General features: G+C 50.2%; 5 protein-coding genes across 5 annotated transcripts; 4 read left to right on the forward strand and 1 right to left on the reverse strand.

Annotated features, from left to right (window-relative positions):
* Positions 1-658: 658 nt before the first annotated feature.
* Positions 659-2,606, forward strand: FPOAC1_009684 (uncharacterized protein; the record flags this gene model as incomplete). The annotated part of the gene is made up of 5 exons (XM_044854105.1): positions 659-1,269; positions 1,316-1,370; positions 1,420-1,479; positions 1,526-2,054; positions 2,107-2,606. 5 exons carry the CDS (start codon positions 659-661, stop codon positions 2,604-2,606), a joined length of 1,755 nt encoding a protein of 584 aa, XP_044706775.1.
* A 705-nt stretch (positions 2,607-3,311) lies between these two features.
* FPOAC1_009685 (uncharacterized protein) lies at positions 3,312-4,622 on the forward strand (the record flags this gene model as incomplete). Its single annotated transcript, XM_044854106.1, has 3 exons — positions 3,312-3,361; positions 3,419-3,520; positions 3,575-4,622. 3 exons carry the CDS (start codon positions 3,312-3,314, stop codon positions 4,620-4,622), a joined length of 1,200 nt encoding a protein of 399 aa, XP_044706776.1.
* A 381-nt stretch (positions 4,623-5,003) lies between these two features.
* NOP56 (snoRNP complex protein nop56) lies at positions 5,004-6,642 on the forward strand (the record flags this gene model as incomplete). Its single annotated transcript, XM_044854107.1, has 3 exons — positions 5,004-5,173; positions 5,233-6,355; positions 6,406-6,642. 3 exons carry the CDS (start codon positions 5,004-5,006, stop codon positions 6,640-6,642), a joined length of 1,530 nt encoding a protein of 509 aa, XP_044706777.1.
* Positions 6,643-8,881: 2,239 nt separating this feature from the next.
* RPS26 (40S ribosomal protein S26) lies at positions 8,882-9,617 on the forward strand (the record flags this gene model as incomplete). The annotated part of the gene is made up of 4 exons (XM_044854108.1): positions 8,882-8,904; positions 9,067-9,194; positions 9,247-9,349; positions 9,518-9,617. 4 exons carry the CDS (start codon positions 8,882-8,884, stop codon positions 9,615-9,617), a joined length of 354 nt encoding a protein of 117 aa, XP_044706778.1.
* A 640-nt stretch (positions 9,618-10,257) lies between these two features.
* Positions 10,258-19,411, reverse strand: FPOAC1_009688 (uncharacterized protein; the record flags this gene model as incomplete). Its single annotated transcript, XM_044854109.1, has 7 exons — positions 10,258-12,041; positions 12,106-12,247; positions 12,625-13,614; positions 13,664-13,901; positions 14,730-14,965; positions 15,091-18,477; positions 18,524-19,411. The coding sequence occupies 7 exons, from the start codon at positions 19,409-19,411 to the stop codon at positions 10,258-10,260; spliced, it is 7,665 nt and encodes a 2,554-aa protein (XP_044706779.1).
* Positions 19,412-19,634: the final 223 nt, after the last annotated feature.

The following is a 19,634-nucleotide window of genomic DNA, read 5'->3' on the forward strand; positions in this document are numbered from 1 at the left end:
AGGGGAAGGCAGATTTTTATTATTAATTATAGTAAAAGGCAACTGTCGTATGAATAAATACATATAAGACAAGTTCAAGATGTGGGAATAATATGGATCTGGTTATAAAAGACTGTGCGGAATGAGCAGCAATGTCGAGTCTGTTCAAGATGGTGCAATTAATAGGTCCACATGACTCAAGCACATCGTCTGTAGTGACTTTTGTTTGTGTCAGGGTATTATCTTGGAACAAAATCTTGGACATTGAGCTGTGTAACATTGCTGATAGAGATAACATTCCGATCTACTCAAATTCTATCTAAATAGGTACTTTTCCTTCTTTCTCAAATTATTATCTATCAGCTGGACAATTAACGTTGATGACTTTGATCGTATCCGTCTAGATCGGTGAGGTCGCCTGTCTACATCCCCCACGTGCGCTGTGCACTCGACCATTAGTTAAACTCCCCAAAACTTACAGGGTCTTCAGCACATGTCGCTCGCTAATCAAAGCTCCTGGTTCGCTTGAAATGCCAACCGACGTCATTTCTCAAGTCTCACGAACACCTCACCTCACCTCATCCGATTCTCGGCTTATACGTAAATAAACTTTTTAAATATAAAGAAACTCTCACCCACCAAACGCCCAGTCTCATGGGGCAACGACGACCAGCAAATCATGTTTCGAAGGCTTTCTCTCCTCTCTTCAAAAACATCCCGGGCAGAATATCAGCCTGTTCCTCAAAATGACAGCAGTTACGAGTCGCAAAGCACCATGGAGGATGCTGAGAGGAGTCAAGATGCAAGAAATGAGCCTTATCGCGATGCCGCGGCCATGCTTCTCATCAAGATGGGTCGTTCGCCCGATGAGCATATCACTGTTTCACCAGCCGACGACGCCCGGATCCTCCGTCGCATAGATCTCGCTCTGCTTCCTTTGATGCTATCGGTCTACTTCCTTCAAGCTCTCGACAAAGCAACTTTATCATACGCTTCGATATTTGGGCTCATCGAGGATACCAATCTTGAAGGCGACCAGTACTCATGGCTTGGGAGTATTGTTTTCCTTGCGCAGCTGATCATGCAGCCTCCGCTTGCGCTTGCGCTGGTCAAGTTACCCATCGGAAAACTCACAAGTGCCATGGTGTTAGCTTGGGGGATGACACTGATTCTCATGACTTGGGCGAAAGAATTCCGAACGTTGATGGTTGCGCGGTTCTTTCTGGGTGCGTTTGAAGCCAGTATTGGACCGAGCTTTATCGCTATTACCCAGATGTGGTGGAGGAGAAGGTATGGTCTCAATCTTATGGATGGAGTTGTGTCTAATGTTTCCAAGAGAGCAGACACTAAGAATTGGATCGTGGTACTGTATGAATGGGTTAACATGGGTGGTAAGCATACCTCCTTTCTGTTCAAGACCATGCTAACATTGCGTTCCAGCTTGGTAGTCTTATTACATATGGACTTGCGAGTATCGAGTCCAAGATGAAGCCCTATCAGGTATGTCGAACATAGCTAAATAGAGTCAACTGGCTAACGTGGCAAGATCATTTTCCTCTTCTTTGGCGCCATCACTGTGGGAGTCGCCTTTATCATGTTCTTCTGGATGTCGGATTCACCAACCGAAGCTAAGTTCCTCACCGATGAAGACAAGATCATTGCCATCGAACGTCTTCGCAACAACCAGATGGGTGTAATGTCTCGCGAGTGGAGGACTGCCCATGTTGTCGAGGCATTCAAGGACCTCAAAACTTGGTACTGGGTCGCCATGATCTTCTGCATATCAGTCCCTTCGAATGGGATTTCGACTTTCGGTCCTTTGATCATCAAGTCCTTTGTGTCAGACCCTTTTGAGACCATGTTGTTCAACGTGCCTGTTGGCATATCACACATCGTTGCCGTCTCTGCGAGTGCTTATGTATCAATGAAGTGGAAGCTCAAGGGCCCAGTCATTGCTATGCTGTGTGTACCACCTATTGTTGGATGTGCTATCCTCTTGCATTTTGCGCATAGTCTTGAGAATAAGGCTGCTTGTCTGGCCGGGTACTTTTGCTTATGTACCTTTACTGGTATCAGTAAGTATTAGTGAACGTGCTCTTGATACCGATCTAGACTGACGCAATGCAGCCCCATTAATATATTCATGGTCAGCACAGAACACAGCAGGCGACACAAAACGCAAAACCACTTCGGCACTCATCTTCATCAGTGCCTCGGCCGGCAATATCGTCGGTCCCCTACTCTACTCCCCTGACGAAGCGCCAGCCTATACTCGTGGTCTAAGAGCGAACCTCGCACTCTATGTTCTCGTCGTTGCCCTCGTTGCGGGCGCATCTATGCATCTTTCTCGGCTGAACCGGCTTCACAGTCAACGTAGAGTTGCACTCGGAAAGAGCGCCGTACTAGTTGACCGAAGTCTTGAGACGGCAGAGGAGGTGGAGCGGATAGAACATATGGAGAGAACACTGCGAGGGGGTGTAACGCTTCGCGAAGCAACGGATGATGAGCATGACAGAATATCACAAACGCATGATGTGGAAGGCGAGAGGACGGAACACAAGGACGGTGATAAAGGGTTTGGAGATACCACTGATTTGGAGAATGAGGATTTCCTTTTTGTGTTTTGAAGAGTCCTGTACGGATGGACCAATGGAACGACTTGCGATGATTCATAGAAACCTTGCTTAGAATGACTTTTACGATTCGCGGCTTTTTCATTGCGAGTGGTCCTCTTACAATACTCCGTACTCTGATATGCATTACTGCTTGCCTCACTTTGTCTTCTGAATGACAAGCATTAGATTTGTTGAATATTGCCATGCTATTCCTGGATATCATATCTGCCAAGCTGCCAATGCCATGGCAAGCTGTGTTGTCATGCAACTAATAAGGTACGACGCAGGTAGCATTGCCACGTTTGAGCACCGCCACTCTTGGCCGCTCAGACGCAAATCAGCGCCGCAGATGACGACGCAAAAAACATGGATTGTTTGAGCTGAAAGATGGCGGCTGAGTAAGAGAAACCTGGATGCCTCCGCGTTTCTTACATAGTATATCTCACTGATTATTTGTTAAGAACAAACCTCTCTTTGATATATTTAATTGCTTCATAGTTCACTCTTGATTCTTTACAAGCTGAAAGTCATTCATTCTCCACTCAAAACCCCTCCAAGTGCCCCTCCATCATCACGAATCCTCCACAGAGACAGCCAAGACTACGCCTTGGAAATCGTACCAGGGCGAGTCTTTTACTTATAACCGCCGTTTTCGCTGCATTAGTCGCAGTATTTCTATCCAATACATCTTTATCCAGTCCAACTACTTCAATCAAAATGGGTGGTGGACCCGAAGGTTTCCGCACCGTTGCGTATTTCGTCAACTGGTAAGAAGCTACCCTGTAACTATGCATCACATTGACAGCTCAGCTAACGCATGACAGGGCTATCTATGCACGAAAGCATCGCCCTCAGGATCTTCCCGTGGAGAACCTGACACATATTCTTTACTCGTTCGCTAATATTCGTAGCGACTCTGGCGAAGTGTAAGCTGTGCTCCCTCAGTCTAATTGTGGAACCATCCAGCTCACATATGCTAGTCATCTCACCGACTCATGGGCTGATACCGATATTCATTGGGATGGAGATTCCTGGAATGATGTCGGCACCAACTTGTACGGCTGCATGAAGCAGCTTAACCTCTTGAAAAGACGTAACCGAAACCTCAAGGTTCTTCTCAGTATTGGAGGTTGGACCTTCAGTAGCAACTTCAAGGGCCCCGCTAGCACGCCCCAAGGACGTGACACATTCGCCAAGAGCTGCGTTGATCTGATCAAGAACCTCGGCTTTGATGGTATCGATATTGATTGGGAGTACCCACAGGATGCCAACGAGGCCAGAAACTATGTCGAGCTTCTAGGCGCTGTGCGTCATGAGATGGACGCATATGCCCAGACTCTGAGCCAGCCTTATCACTTTGAGTTGACTGTGGCCTGTCCAGCTGGTGCGACAAACTTTCAGAAGCTCGATATTCGTGGAATGGATCAATATCTTGACTTTTGGAACCTCATGGCCTACGACTATGCTGGTTCTTGGGACCAGACTGCGGGTCATCAGGCCAACCTATACCCATCTCACGACAACCCAGTATCAACCCCGTTCTCTACATCCGCCGCCATCGACTTTTACGTCCGCAGCGGTGTGAACCCTTCAAAGATAGTCCTTGGTATGCCACTGTACGGCCGAGCCTTTGAGAACACCGACGGTCCCGGCCGCCCCTACCAGGGCGTCGGACAAGGTAGCTGGGAGCAGGGAGTCTACGATTACAAGGCACTTCCTCTAGAGGGCGCGCAAGAGTACGGTGATAGAGGATGCTGTGCCAGCTACTGCTACAACCCTCAGACACGAACCATGGTCACCTACGACACGCCGCGGGTCGCCTGGGATAAGGCCGAGTATGTGAGGAGGTGGAAGCTGGGAGGCGCTATGTGGTGGGAGAGCAGCGCGGATAAGCAGGGTGAGCAGAGTTTAATCACAACGGTTGTGAATGGATTCGGAGGTCAAGGAGCGCTTATGAGACAGGACAATTGCATTGAGTATCCCGCGACCAAGTACGATAACTTGCGAAATGGATTCCCGGACAATTGAGGCGCTCAAGTGGAGTTGGTGGATCCGAAGAAGGAGAAACATTGATAATAGCCTGTAACGACTCTACACTTTCATAGTGATAACATGAGTAAGTGAATAATAAAAACATGCATTACAACCTTGGGAGTTGGATTTCATCGCAGTGAAGTAGAATAAGAATTCAAAAATTCATTTTAATATCATGACTTTAGACTCTAGAAACTGAGTTGTTACTAGGTCACGTGCTTTGTATCTAGCCACATGAGCCACATTGGTCCGTGCGCAAGCTGCCAGAAAATTTCCACCTGCAAAAAAAGTGCAAAAATCTCAAGTCTCGAGCCATCACCAAACCCATCCGACGCGGAATCATTCCCAATTGCGGCACCACCAGGGAACGAAATCATGTCGCACATTGACTACGCCCTCTACGAAAGCCCTGTGGGCTACGCCATCTTCAAGGTGGTGCATCAGCAAGATGCGGTTGGCTTGAAGTTGAAGGATACCCAGGCTGCCACCAACGATCTCGCCAAGTTCGGAAAGATGGTTCAGCTGTCCAACTTCAGCCCTTTCAGGTATTTTTAACTCGGTTTCGTGATGCCAGTCGATGCGCGATTACTGACTTTGTGCAAAGGGGCCACGTCGAGGCTCTCGAGAACATTAACCTCGTCACTGAGGGTATCGTCTCTGACTACCTCAAGTCTGTCCTCGAACTCAACCTTCCCCAGACGAGCGGCAAGAAGACCAAGGTCGTCCTCGGTGTTTCCGAGAAGAACCTCGCTGGTGCGATCAAGGCTCAGTTCCCCGGCCTCGAGTGCGAGACCGCCGATACCTCTGACATCGTTGGCGACGTGATTCGCGGTATCCGACTCCACGCCGATAAGCTTCTCGGTGGACTCAAGTACGGTGATGTCGAGAAGGCCGGTCTGGGTATGGGTCACGCCTACTCCCGTGCCAAGGTAAAGTTCAGCGTCACCCGCAACGACAACCACATTATCCAGGCCAGCGCGACCATCGACTTCCAGGATAAGGGTGTCAACCAGTTCTACATGCGCGTTCGCGAGTGGTACGGATGGCACTTCCCTGAGCTTATCAAGATTGTCTCCGACAACTACACCTACTGCAAGCTCGTCCTCGCTATCGGCGACAAGAAGAGCTTGAACGACGACAGGCTCCACGACATTGCCGCCCTCGTTGAGGAGGATGGTGAGAAGGCCCAGGCCATCATTGACGCCGCCAAGGTCTCTATGGGTATCGACATCTCAGAGGCCGACCACGAGAGTATTAAGGGGTTCGCTGAGGCCGTCGTCAAGCAGGCCGACAACCGCAAGTCCACCAACCTCTACCTTGAGAAGAAGATGGGTGACATCGCCCCCAACCTGCAGACCCTCATCGGCACTCCTGTCGCCGCCCGCCTCATCTCTCACGCTGGTTCTCTGACCAACCTTTCCAAGTACCCTGCCTCTACTCTCCAAATTCTCGGTGCTGAGAAGGCTCTCTTCCGCGCTCTCAAGACCAAGAGCAACACCCCCAAGTACGGTCTTATCTACCACAGCAGCTTCATCGGCAAGGCCGGTGTCCGCAACAAGGGTCGCATCTCTCGATACCTCGCCAACAAGTGCAGTATGGCCAGTCGTATCGACAACTTCTCCGAGGAGCCCTCCACCCGATTCGGTGAGGCTCTTAAGCAGCAGGTTGAGGACCGACTAGAGTTCTATGCCACTGGCAAGAAGCCGGCCAAGAATGCTGACGTTATGGTATGTTGATTCGGCATGCGCTTACTGATTAATACTAACAATCTATGCAGAAGGACGTTATGGACCTCATGGATGGCGGTGACGATGCTGGTTCCGACCAGGAGATGGTCGACGCTCCCGTTGTCGAGAAGAAGTCCAAGAAGGAAAAGAAGGAGAAGAAAGATAAAAAGGAGAAGAAGGAGAAGAAGCGCAAGGTAGAGGAGGAGGATGCTCCCGCCGAGAAGGAGGACGACGGTGAGAAGAAAAAGAAGAAGAAGAGAAAGTCCAAGGCTGCGGATGACGAGTAGAGCTCTTCCAATCGTTTGCCAGCGTCTGGACATGCCTTCGTGTCTCGTAGACACTAATTTGCTTCAGCGCTGAGAACTTTGGGCACGAGGATAACGGGAGATGCATCTTCAGTCATGATAGACGTTGCGCAAGGGTAGTCGGACTCGGGATTATAAAGCCAGGATCTCCCGCCGAGTACGCAGCGATGTCAACTTACGGGGTCAGACTACGGTGCTTCTTTCCATGGTCGTCACCTCTACGAGTCTACATCGCGAGGACATCAAACTGTCCTGGGCGGGTGATTGGCATCCCCAGAGGCCCTTGCGCAATTGTTTGAGGAGTTTTTGTAGGATCTGATCTGGCTTCTGGCTTTTGGGCGTTTGAGGGCATTTGGCTTGATGTAAAACTGTTTTTCACTACGAGGGAAAACTCATACCCTTTGTTTACAAAAACACGCAATTCCCTGAAACCTGAACATTGAACGGTGACTGTGACGACGAATATTCGACAATTGCATCAACAATGAATAATTGCGCGACAGTAGAGGCAAAGGACATCACAGCGATAACGCCTACTAACTTTATATCCGCGGACCGTGTATCACCGGCTTTCCGTAGTTTGCGGCCTCTCGAGAATTCTCTCCACTCCCCCGTGTCTTGGTGTTGAGCACTCCACCAGGGCAAACAAGGCTCTGGCGAGAGGAAAATTTCGCGAGGAGACACGGAGAAATTCCTGCAAGGCTACAAAATTATAATAACAAAAATCGGTATGGAACAAACGATCTGACATCTAGAACGACATGGCCAAATCGGCATCGGATGCTGCAGCAATTTTTGTAGGAGTTGCTGTCAAACCGTGAATTCGACGAATGTGGAGTGGCGAATATCATGGTGCACAATTATAATATCAAAATCACAAGGAACACAAGTTGGTATCATGTTTTTTGTCTTCTTAAGCGTGAATGCATAATTTCAGAAACCGGATGTGCTTTGTGCTACAGCCTTTCAACGCCCATTTTTGGCACCCAATCCGTTCCGTCATCAATCAATCCCAATCCCGTGTTGATACATTTACTGCTTGTCGAAGACGTAGGTGAGGTGGCAGCGACCACAGTACTGGCGATCCTGCATGGCAGCCATGAAGACACCGGCACCGCACTGAGAAAGGAGTTAGTACTTGGTAGACGTAAACGGAGGTAGAAGAGATGCTTACAGTGTCGCTGGGGCACTCGCGTCGAAGGCGCTCGATCTTGCCATCAGAGTCGACCTTGTAGTACTTGAGGACAGCCAGCTTGGTCTTCTTGCGCTTGTGCTTGATCTTCTTGGGGGTGGTGTAGACCTTCTTCTTGCGCTTCTTACCACCACCACGGAGGCGGAGGACCAGGTGGAGAGTGGACTCCTTCTGGATGTTGTAGTCGCTCAGGGTGCGGCCATCCTCGAGCTGCTTACCAGCAAAGATAAGTCGCTGCTGGTCCGGGGGAATGCCCTCCTTGTCCTGGATCTTGGACTTGACGTTGTCAATGGTGTCGGAAGACTCCACCTCAAGGGTGATCGTCTTCCCCGTAAGGGTCTTGACGAAAATCTGCATGATGCCTAACTGAGACGGTTAGAATCCTTGTCCAAGAGTATATTGAAGCAATTCGCCGTCTCTTCTCTAATCTCCGCCCGAGTGCGGTCTCCTCTCTAGGATTCGAAAATGAGGGGATGCTCAAAGTCCGAAGCGTCGAGGGTGCGTGCGCAGAGCGGGAAGAATTGCGATCGTGGGATATTGAACAAAAAAAAGGAAAAAACGGCAATTCTCAAGTGAGAGGCAACGAAGCCGTCACAACAGAGACAGAGATAGAGACAGGCATTTGCAGCATCTTTCAGACGTACCTCGACAATAAGATTATTGCCTTCCTAAGCAATCCTCAGATGGTGCGAATGGGTTGAAGAAGATCTTTTGGTAGAGGTGGCGCCGGCTCAGAAGTTCTCAAACTCAGTCCGAAAGTGGGGTCACATGATCTAGGGTTTTTGGAAGGTGCGGCCCTGCCTCGCTCCTGACAGTTTTGGGTGGTTTTCGCTGGTGCAGTGGGGTTACTCGAGGCAAGCGCTCCGCTCCTTGCAAGCGATTCCTGCCCTACCCACCAAACATTCGAAAAAGTGGACTGCTGTGATCGTCAACGCTTTTTGTCAAACGCACATTCTAGTGAGTCTCTTCTCTTCTTCTTTCTTTCTTCACTTGCGTGGACCTGAATTAACATCACCAGCAACCGTCAAAATGGTCAAGAAGAGAAAGAACAAGTACGACTCTCCCCTCCCTCGCCTGCCAACAAGCCTTCTCCAATCGTATCGCAACACCGACGACGACGATGCTTTCTAGCCCGCGTCGCGACATGATGCTCGACGACGGTTGAACGGCATTGGCACACTCGTTCTTGAATCAGGTGCTAACAATTTTTCCAGCGGCCGAAACAAGAAGGGCCGCGGCCACGTCAAGCCCATCCGATGCAGCAACTGCTCGCGATGCACCCCCAAGGATAAGGCTATCAAGAGATTCACCATCCGCAACATGGTTGAGTCTGCTGCTATCCGTACGTTCTCACACTCGACGCTCGCTTCGATCAATAGCTTACAATTTCACAGGTGACATCTCCGATGCCTCCGTCTTCGCGGAGTACACCGTCCCCAAGATGTACCTGAAGCTGCAGTACTGTGTCTCTTGCGCCATCCACGGCAAGATTGTCCGGTATGTTGTCCTCCTATCCAGGAGTGTGACGACTGCGCCATGGTTGCGTATGTGCTTTTAGATGAACCTTGGCGGTACCATGTGAAACATATTCCAGCCTGCCCAAGCGCAGTTGCACACTCCTGGTACGTAATTAATGATTTATGAAAACTGACATAAATATTACAGTGTCCGATCCGTTGTCGGCCGCCGCAACCGTGCCCCTCCTCCTCGCGTCCGATACAACAAGGACGGCAAGAAGATCGTCCCCACTGCCCCTAAGGCTTAGATGGGTTGATACTTGGGATGGAGTCCGGTTATGATAGCAGCATTCAAAAAATGGATGGGATGAATACCTTTGGGATTATGAGACTAAGAAATTCCAAAAATCAACTGGACGACGTTTGATGTCTACGCGTCTTTGACAAAATTCTTCTGTTTCCTCCGTCTGATGTGTGAAGTACTGTAAATTTCTATCTACTTGTTTGTTCCATGGCCAATGTGTGGAAGGGCTCGACATCCTTTAATTGCGTCATATCCTTTCATTTTGCATCCAGCTATGTCCAATTTTTATGAATCATCGGAGCATTAATGCGCTTAGAAAGTAGCTTGGATCTTGAGTTAAGTAACGCTATTAAGAACAAATTTATGCTTGGGTTCAATTGCGCGATTGATTATGACGACGTACGGCCATTGCGAACTCAGGAAACGGTCGAGTTGTTGTGCGTGATGCTTTATGTGCGTGGATAATCGTTTGCAATACTTGAATAAAACCAACCTCACTGAGTTCACAGATACATGACATTGCAAATAGACAATAAATAAAATAAATTGAACAATATTTTCTACATTTCAATCAATTAGTTATTCCAATACCCATCGCTTCCTGGTTCTGCATCGTGTTCGGCATAATCTACAGTGTAGCTACCCTAAAACCCACCATTGAATTGTACCAAAGCTGTCCCATTCTCCGAACAAGCATATGCATCAACACAAACTCCTCCACCACAGCAACTTCCTGTCAAGCAAAGATATCCATCACCGCAATCCCCATCGGCTTCGCAACTGCCTGCAAAGTTTCCGCACTCAGTCCACTCGAATGCGATACCTTCGCCTCCAGCAGTCGTACCACAGACGCATCCCGTCCCTGGTATGATGGCTTCTCGGGGATACGCGCACGTAGCACCGTCGCCTTCTGCAACTCTGGCATCAGGACAGCATGCGATTCGTGTAGAATCTTGGACGGTGATGTTGTAGGTTCGTGGTGATTCAGGTGCCCAGTTGAGAGTTGTGATGGCCGGGATCTTGGTTGCGCCAGCGATAAGAGTCAAGTTGAGAGGGATCTCGCCTTCATGAAGAGCCTGGCAGATGTCATTCTCAAAACTGCGTTGGGAATTGTACACGTCAATGTACTTCTCCAAAGCACCCTTGGAAGAACCTGCGCTTGTGGAGAACATGGCCCCGAGAGCTTGCCAGAGAAGAGTGTAGGCACTGACAGCCTCATCTGCCTCTTGCCTCGCTCTCTCAGTTCGCAAACCTTGGTTGGTAAGATCATTTCGAAGCTGGGATGGATCGACAATGTCTTGTCCCGAGTCTTCCAAGGTGGTAACGACCGTAGACATGTCAGGACATGAGCCTGCAAACGGATCGATGCTGATGAAGTCGATGATACTATTCTTGACAGCCCACTGACATCTCATAGGGCCAGATTGAGAACCGGGAAACGTACAGTCGAAATCCCAACGTCCCGTGTCTTCGTCAACGGCGACGTCTGCACAGGCTGTGTCGCCCACCAGAAGCTGAGGATACTGTCTTAGTGACTTATCAACGAAATTGCCGCACTGGTCACGCAGGTACAGAATCTGGCTGAAGTCCAGATCGTCAGCGCGCTTCTGCCGTCTGAGAGCAGCGCATTGTACACCAGCGAGCTCGGCTATCTGCGTGTACATGTCGTCAATTGTGATGGATATGTCGTACGTGCAATTACTTCCCGAGAAGTGAATCCCCTGGGCGTCAAGTGTCACAAGGTACCCAGCAGGATCCACGACTGAAAGCCGCCCGCGGTGAGATATGTCGACAAAGTACGTCCCGCCTTGCTCGTCACGAACTGTTAGATACAAAGGATTCACGCCGTTGCTCTCAAACTCCACAGACTCTATATATGGCATGGGAATCGAGACGTTGTCTTCCCGAAGTCTGGAGTTGAACAGCAACGCTCGGCGGGTTGCATCGCCTTCTGGATCGTCTGGCAGAGTATAGCATGTTTCTTGGGAGAGGGAAGCGGTTCGCGTGACATGCGTGAAGTTGGCTGCGGGAAACTCAGGAACGCCAGTGGTCGTCGCGTTACGACCGGATTCAGAGCCATCGGAGCTACCACCGGGCGTTGAAGTCGTGGCCACAGGACTCGAGAAAGATGTAACGGTTCCGGTACTCCCTGGCGCAGTGACTGTTGTGTCACTACTGTCAACAACACTCCCACTTTCGGTACTGGTTGAAGCTTGGAGTGAGTCCGTCGGGAAAGGCAGACTTGGAATGGGTGCTGGGATCTCTGAGGTCGGGATACTGATGGTCGGCAGAGAGACGGCACCTGAAACGGACGATGTGAAGTTAAACCCGATACTGCTGCTTCGAGTAGTACCGGGAGGTATCTCGGAGTCTGTCGGAAGAGACACAGATGCTGCTGTCGAACTGATTGTAGGCACAGAAGCATTACCTGTTGGAGGACTAGTACCATTTTGACTGGGAAGTACAGTGATATTTGACGCCGAGCTTGTTACCTCGGAGGTGATGGAAAGAGAACCACTCGGAAGCGATAGTGTTGGAATCGGCACCAAAGTTCCAGTCTGGGGGATGCTGATTGTTGGTACCGAGACGTTCCCACCCGGCGGAGAGGCGGTCATGTTCCAACTCGGTGTCACACTATCGCTCCGCCCAGTGCTTGCCATGGATGACTGACTTGTTAAAGACAGAGTCGTGGTGGGAAACGGGAGGAGTGTTTCAGATTGGGATATGCTAATAGTCGGGACAGAAACATTGCCACTAGGAGGTAAAGAAGTGCTGTTCCAGTTGGGCGATGAGCTACTGCCTGGAGATGTACCTGGAGTTACATCCTCCGATGATGAATGACTCGGCGATGACAATGTTGGGAGAGGCACGAACGTACCACTCGGTATGCTGATAGCTGGTGTTGAATGATTGCTTCTGGAAGCAGATGTCGTACTATTCCAACTCGAAGCTACACTGCGACTAGTCGATGACCCAGAGTCACTGGTAAGTGGTGTAGTTGGAAGCGTTACACTTGGAAAAGGAGCGAGTGTTTCGCTGGGTAGACTGAGGGTCGGTATCGTACCGTTGCCTCTCGATGTAGTGCCATTCCAGCCAGAGGCTGCAGTGTCGCTCGACAAGATACCAGAGCTTGTGGGCGCTGAGGTTGTCGGAAGGGACGTAAGTGTCACACTGGGTATGCTGACAGTCGGCGCGGAAACATTACCAGCCGATGGAGAAACAGTGACATTCCAACCTGGGTTGGCACTGAAGCTTGACGAGATACCAGTCCCCGTGGTTAGTTGAGTTGTCGACAACGGTCCACTGGGAAAAGGCAGTCCTGTCCCAGGCAGACTGTTGCTCGGAGTCAAACTCGAATTCCACCCTGTGGATATTGGCCCGGTCGGACGTGTGCCACTCCCCGAAGGACTCGACGTTGTGTTTCCAGGAACAGGCCACGGTAGTGAACCGCTTGTGGTTCCGGATAGCGTCATTCCAGGTTCACGGGTACTTGTGTGTGAAGATTGAGGCGTTACATCCGTGCTGGACTGTCGAGACTGGGTTTGATTGCCAGATTGGGTGAAGAGAGAAGTAGGTTGTATACCCGACGTTTGGTTCTGAAATTCTGACGATGATTCTGAAATGGAACCGCGCGTATCCGTTGGTAAACTCGTGGTGATGTTCCCTGGGTTGGAAGACTCCGAGGAAGTCTTAAGTGTCTCCGTGACTGGACTGCTTATGTTGGTAAAAGGACCTGGTCTCGGAACATCTTCTGTCGTCTCCACGGAGGATGTCAAAGCAGATCGAGTCTGATTCCGTGATTTGGATGTCGTCTCAGACACATCAGTCGTTGTTATATCAGGATAGGTCCCTGAAGCAGGCTGTCCCACAGATGCTGATGTCTCCTCTTCAGTAGTCCACGTATCCGAATACTCAACCGTGAACGAATTGTCCTGTGTTGGCGCTCCAGATGACTTGCTCGACTCCGTCACAGCCTCTGAATTTGTAACAATACACGCGCACTGCATCGAATAAGCATTCCGCCAACACCCTAAAGAGAAGCTCACTTACGTAGGAAGCTATCCGTGTCTGATTATACCGTACATACTCAGCAGGAGTACTATAACCTGCACCGCAGTGGTTTCCCTCCAAGACACTTGAGCAGAACCCACCACCATCTTCAACGAGAGAAGAGTAGAGTGCATCGCGAGGACAAGAAACCGTCTCGTTCCAGTTGGCCGGAAAGGCAAACGCTAAGTGAGCGACGAAGAGGAGTAGCATCCACATGATGCTGAACAAACGAGTGTATCTGGGATGATGATGAGTGAAAGTACTGCTTGACTGATTGTTTGGACGTTACTTATAGGACGTACAGATACTGCTGTATCCATCAAGGCCATTATCGCAAGCGTCAGATAACTGTATAACAAGGCCAATCGAGCTGAGGATCTTGCCCCTCCCTGAGCATCATCATCAATCATGCTGCTGAAGTCTGCCCAAGACAAGAACAACTCTCAAAACATTTCAGAATCTGCCGAGACATGACAGTGACATCCAAGACACACATACTGAGCCGAGAAGACCCCCAAACCCTCGGCACTTCTGCATCTGGATATGTGCCACGTCATATACGTCTGCCAAATCGAGCGGGTATCTGCATCGTGTCAAAGAAACACCCAAATTCGCGAGTCTAGTCGAAGGTGAGTGGTTTGGCAGATCCTAGATGTCCCAAATCCTGGTCCAGAATGTGTTTGGTGAGGTAGTACGGAAGGGAGTTGGGTTCCTGGATCGTGGGACGCGAGTGTGATACGAGTGGCGGCCCTGGGGAGGACAACTTCAGGTTGAGTCGTGGTGAGTTGTCATAACGGCTTGTTGAATAGACCTGGCATGGCTGAGCAAGTAAATCTTTTGACATCAGCGTCTCGATAGCACTCATGGAGTTCTGGTATAGTGTCTAGTCTTCCAAGCAGTGCTGAGAGTGGGAATATATGCAAAAGCATCAAACATTTGGATATAATCATAAATCTAGTCTCCATCCATATCATTAAGGTATCTCCGACCGTGCCCAAACCCATATTCATCATCATCGTCATATACAAGATCCAAGTACATTTTATCTACCTGTCCTCCCTTTTACCGAAAGGGCAATATCGTGGCGGTGTTGCCTCCTTGGCTTCGTTGCGATGATTGCTGCTGCACTTGCGGTCTCACGATAAAGTCCTTGTTCTCGATCGTGACACTCTTGGTCATATGATTGACCTTGTACACTCCCACCAGCCGCGCCGCGAGCTCAAACATGTTGTTGCGCAGCGAGATGACGATGAACTGGGCGTTCTTGGTACGCTCCTTGATATAGTTTGCAACGATCGAGACCTGGGTGGCGTGTTAGCAAGAGTCATAATACGAAGGATGAGGGCTTCGATGTGGAATGCCCACGCGAGTGTGAACACTGGTGGCCGACTCGCAACCGAGTGTCTCAGGGTCAAGGTGGTACTTACGTTTCTGAAATCCAACGCGGCATCGATCTCGTCCATGACATACAGGGGAGTTGGCTTGTAGTGGTGCAGGGCGAAAACAAGAGCCAGACTGCTAAGTGTCTTTTCACCACCCGAAAGGTTGCTGATGTTCTTCCAACTCTTCTTTGGCGGCATGACACTGAACAGGATACCTTCGCTGAAGGGGTCCAAACTGTCGACAAGCTCCAGCTCTGCGTTTCCTCCCATTGTGATCATCTGATACATCTCCTTGAGTCGGAGGGAGATAGCGCTGAAACCTTCCATGAAACCTTCCAACCGCAGGCGGCGCATGTCGTCGCATCGCTTCTTGGCAGAATCCCGCTGTTCAATTGCAGTCTGAAGATCGGAGGCTCGAGCAGCGTGCTCTTCCACTCTCCTTCGGTACTCAGCAAGGACGCCAAGATCAACATTGACGTTTTGGGTCTTTTCTTCCAGGGCCGCGATCTCGCCTTTGAGTGTTCTCTCATTCATATCAGCAAGCTCATCAGGCGTGTATCTCGGAAGCTCGTTAGGCTGCCCATTGACTTGCTCGTCTTCATCTTCGTCTTCGTTTTCCTCATCTCCTTCTCCCTCTTCCTCTTCGTCTTCATCTTCCTGCTCCTCCTCTTCAGGGGCGTCTGTCATGTCCACATCATCTTGAGGAGCATCATCCATGTCAATGTCTCCATCGTCATCGTCAGTCTGTTGAGGTTTAGGCTTCGATCGAGGCTTAGACTGGCTGTTGGCAGAGCCGCCAACAAGGTCTTCAATGTTTTGCAGAACAAGTTTTGACAGCTTGTCATTCCAGTGGCGGAGTCGTTGTTGGTTTTCGGCGAGAGCCTTCTGGTTCTCCTCAAGCTTGTTGCGCATCTCGATCTCCATAGCTCTTGTCTCGTTCAGTTCGTCTGTCTTCTCGTCGAGTTCGGCCTTGAGTGCCTTCAGCTCCTGTTTCTTGGCGGCCAATCCTTCTTCAGCCACCGCAACTTGTGCTTGAAGCTCTTCGGCCCTTTCGCCTTGGTTGCTGATGTCATCTTCGAGCTTCTCAAGGTCACGAGTAGCGGCCGCAAGCTCCTTGGAGGACTTGGCATGGTCCTTTTCTAGCTTAACTTTCTGTTTCTCCGCCTTGACCTTACGGACCTCAGCGTTGGAGATCTCCTCGTTGTTGGAGGAAATCTCTTCCTTGATGGCATCGACCTTTGTCCTCTGTGCGCGAAGCTTCTCACCACCAACTTCCATGATTTTGTCTTGCAGAGCCTTGATCTCTTCCTCAACGCTAGATGTCTCTCCATGGAGCTTCTCGATATCTCTGTTGAGCTTCGCGATCTCCTTCTGTAGAGCAGCAATGCGGCTGTTGTCTGTCGCAGAGGGCTGGTGCTCCTTGCTGACCTCCTTGATGCGTCGCTGCATATCGGTGATGTTCCTCTCAGCGCTCTCAATCTCGAGGCCAATCTTCTGCATCTTGGTTTCGAGCTGGGGGATTTTCTCGTTCAGCTCCTTGAGGCGAGTTTCACACTCTCGCTGGTACTCCTGGAATTCTTGGAATTTTGTCTCCCAGCCATCTCGGTCGTTCTCGTACTTAGCAACCTGCTCCTTAGTGACATCTGAAACGAGCTTGGAAGACATAAGACCTCGCTTGACAGTTGTACCACCACCAGACATGGTACCGGACTTGTCGATCAGCTCACCAGCGAGAGTGACAACTCGCCATCGCTTGGCACCATACGCAATCCTGTTTGCCTGAGCAAGGTCCGCAGCGACAAGGGTATCCTGCATGGCGTGGTAAAAGGCAGGTCGGAACTTGTCCTCCTTGGCGGTGACGAGATCGAATAGTCGAGGAGCGTCCTCGGGAGTCTGGATTGGCGAAAGATCCCGTCTTCTGAGCTTGTCCAAGCAGATAAAGTTACCTCGTCCAACATTGTTCTGTCGGAGATACTCGATACACTGCTGACCAGCCTCGACAGTCTCGGTCACAAAATTGTCGAGAGAACCACAAGCTGTCGAAATAGCGACGTCGTACTTGGGATCAATTGTACCAAGATTGCCCAGTCGGCCATGGAAACCATCGATTCGACCCGACTCCTTCATGCGCATCAGAGCAGAAAGCACGTTACCTCTGACTTGTGTATTAGACAAGTTTGAGCGCGCTTCATCAGCCTTCTGACGTGCGTTTGAGATCTTGGAGCGAATCTTGGGCTCCTGCTCAGCAAGAACTGACAGCTCGGACTTCATGTTGTCCGCCTCTTTGAGAAGCTCTGCCTTCTCAGCATGGCAAGCCTTGAGCTCGGCCCGTTTGGCAGATTTGTTTTCCTCGTTGGAGGCGATCTTCGACTGGAGCTCCTCAAGGGCCACGGCGCCAGCATTGGCCTTTTCCTGGAGAATGTTGAGTTCACTCTCGGCGACTGCCACAGCCGATTGCTTCTGGTTGATCTTCTCGTTCCAAGGTTCAAGAGACTTTTGCAGTGCGGCGATCTGATCGGAAAACTCTTGCGTTTTGCCCTTAAGGCTCTCTCTAATCTGGGTAAGCTCGGCTTCAGCAGCTTGAACCTGTCCCTCGAGCTCGGCGATTTCTTGAGTTCGCGTTTCGATCTCTTCTCCACACTGCTCGATGGTTTCGTCTGCTTCGACTGATGTTTTCTCGGCGTTGGCGATTGTCTTCTCAAGCTTTTTGCGCTTGTCGTCGAGGAACTTTCGTTTCTCGTCAAACTTGACACGCTCCTGCTCGAACTTTGCCATCTCCTTGACCAAAGCCTGTGTCGACTTTGACTTGATCTCAAATTCCTTGGAACCCACGTCGTACTCCTGTTTCAGGGTCTTGATGATTTGTTCGTTGCCGTGGTGTTTCTCAAGTTCATCATCCAGCTGTGCTTGCATCTGTGTAATTGCTTCTCCCGTGACGGTAAGGTTCTCGTTGCACTTGTGGATAAAAAGTTGGTAGAGAGCGGACTGCTTCATCGCCAACTCATTTTCGTCCCGGATGAAAGCGATCGCCTTGTCCTTCTTGTCTTCGAGGCTGTTCTTCTCTTTTTCAACGTGTTGGACACGGCCACTCTTTTCCATGCATACGTCGTTAAGGGTTTCGACCTCGGTGGCGGACTCTTCGATGGGAGTCTTGTACTTGGATGTTCCAATGATGTCTTCGAGGTATTCGAGCAGACCATCTTCGTGTTCGTTGCCGGCCTTGGCCTTCATTTGAGCAATGGACTCAACCTCACCCTGAAGAATCAGGAAACGCTTGTGGTCCAGATCGACACCCCGATCGCGAAGGAGAGTTGTGACTGTCGTGAAGTTGGATTCCTTTCCGTTGATGTAGTATTTGCTCGAGTTGTTTTTGAAAGCCCTTCGTGAGATGACAAGATCGGATTTGGGGATAACCTCGTGGCCACCGCCAGGCTGAACAAGTTAGTTTGCGATTGCATCTTGAAATCATTGTTCTCACCTGGTCCATAACCTCCTGGAAGTAGACAGCGACCTCGCAATGGTCTAAGTTTGGGTGCTGAGCTGAGTTGTGAATCAGAGCAGAAATCTTGCCCTGTCGCATCTTGCTGGCTCTGAAACCAAAGACAAAGAGTAGGGAGTCAATGACGTTTGACTTTCCTGAACCGTTGGGTCCCACAACGGAGGAGAACGATGCATGGAAAGGACCGACTTCCTGCCGACCAGCGTAGCTCTTGAAGTTGTTGAGGACGAGATGTGTTAGGACAATTCGTGGCTTTGGTGTAGTGTCTTCAACTGCAGGGATGACCATTGTCCGTGACTTCAGCACAATGTCCATAGGCTTTTCCATAATGGTATCCATGGGCTTGATTGGCTTAATCATATGCTGCGTATCGTCGGCGTTTGAAGTATTCATACTGGCATCGGTGATGTCGGCCAAAGCCGCCAATGGCTTTTGTGAGGACTCTGGAGTTTTCGGGGGTTTCGGTTGCGGTGTAGGAGGAATATCAGACGCAGATGCGATAGAGCTTCGAGCCACACTCTTGCGCTTCCTTGGTGGGGGCATAGCCGCCGGTGACGAAAGAGGCTCGGGCTTAATTGTTGAATCGCCCTCGAAAATCTCGCTGGTATCTGTAGCAGGGCCGCCTGGGGTAGCGGCTGGTGTAGCTGTTTTTCTGGGACGACCTCGGGGTTTAGGGGTAGAAGCGAGAGATGGTGCAGGCGTTGTTGACTTGCGCCCGCTTCTAGTTGCTCTTCTGGAGGGCTGAGGCTCTGGCTCAAAGTCCTCCTCCTCGTCTTGGACTCGAGAGCGGTTGGAAACATCGTCTTCATCGTCAGAATCAACAATGGCGGTGCGTCTTGCGCGCCGGGGCCTAGAGGGGGTAGACATTTTGAAAGATTGTTCTTGTCACAGACAAGACAAAACTTCGACAAGGTTTATAGAAAAAAAGGTTAATATAAAAGGACAACCCTTTGACCGTTGTGTTTCGGGGTCGGCCTTTGTTGTGTGAAAGGAAGTTGTACAAATTCAACGGTTGCGCCCCGCGTTTGTTTAGAAATGTCCCAACCTGGAATCGGCCATGTAAACAACAAGTACGTACCGGCTGGCCGCC

Source organism: Fusarium poae, chromosome 3 (assembly GCF_019609905.1).
Source record: "Fusarium poae strain DAOMC 252244 chromosome 3, whole genome shotgun sequence".
NCBI classification, from domain to species: Eukaryota; Fungi; Ascomycota; class Sordariomycetes; order Hypocreales; family Nectriaceae; genus Fusarium; species Fusarium poae.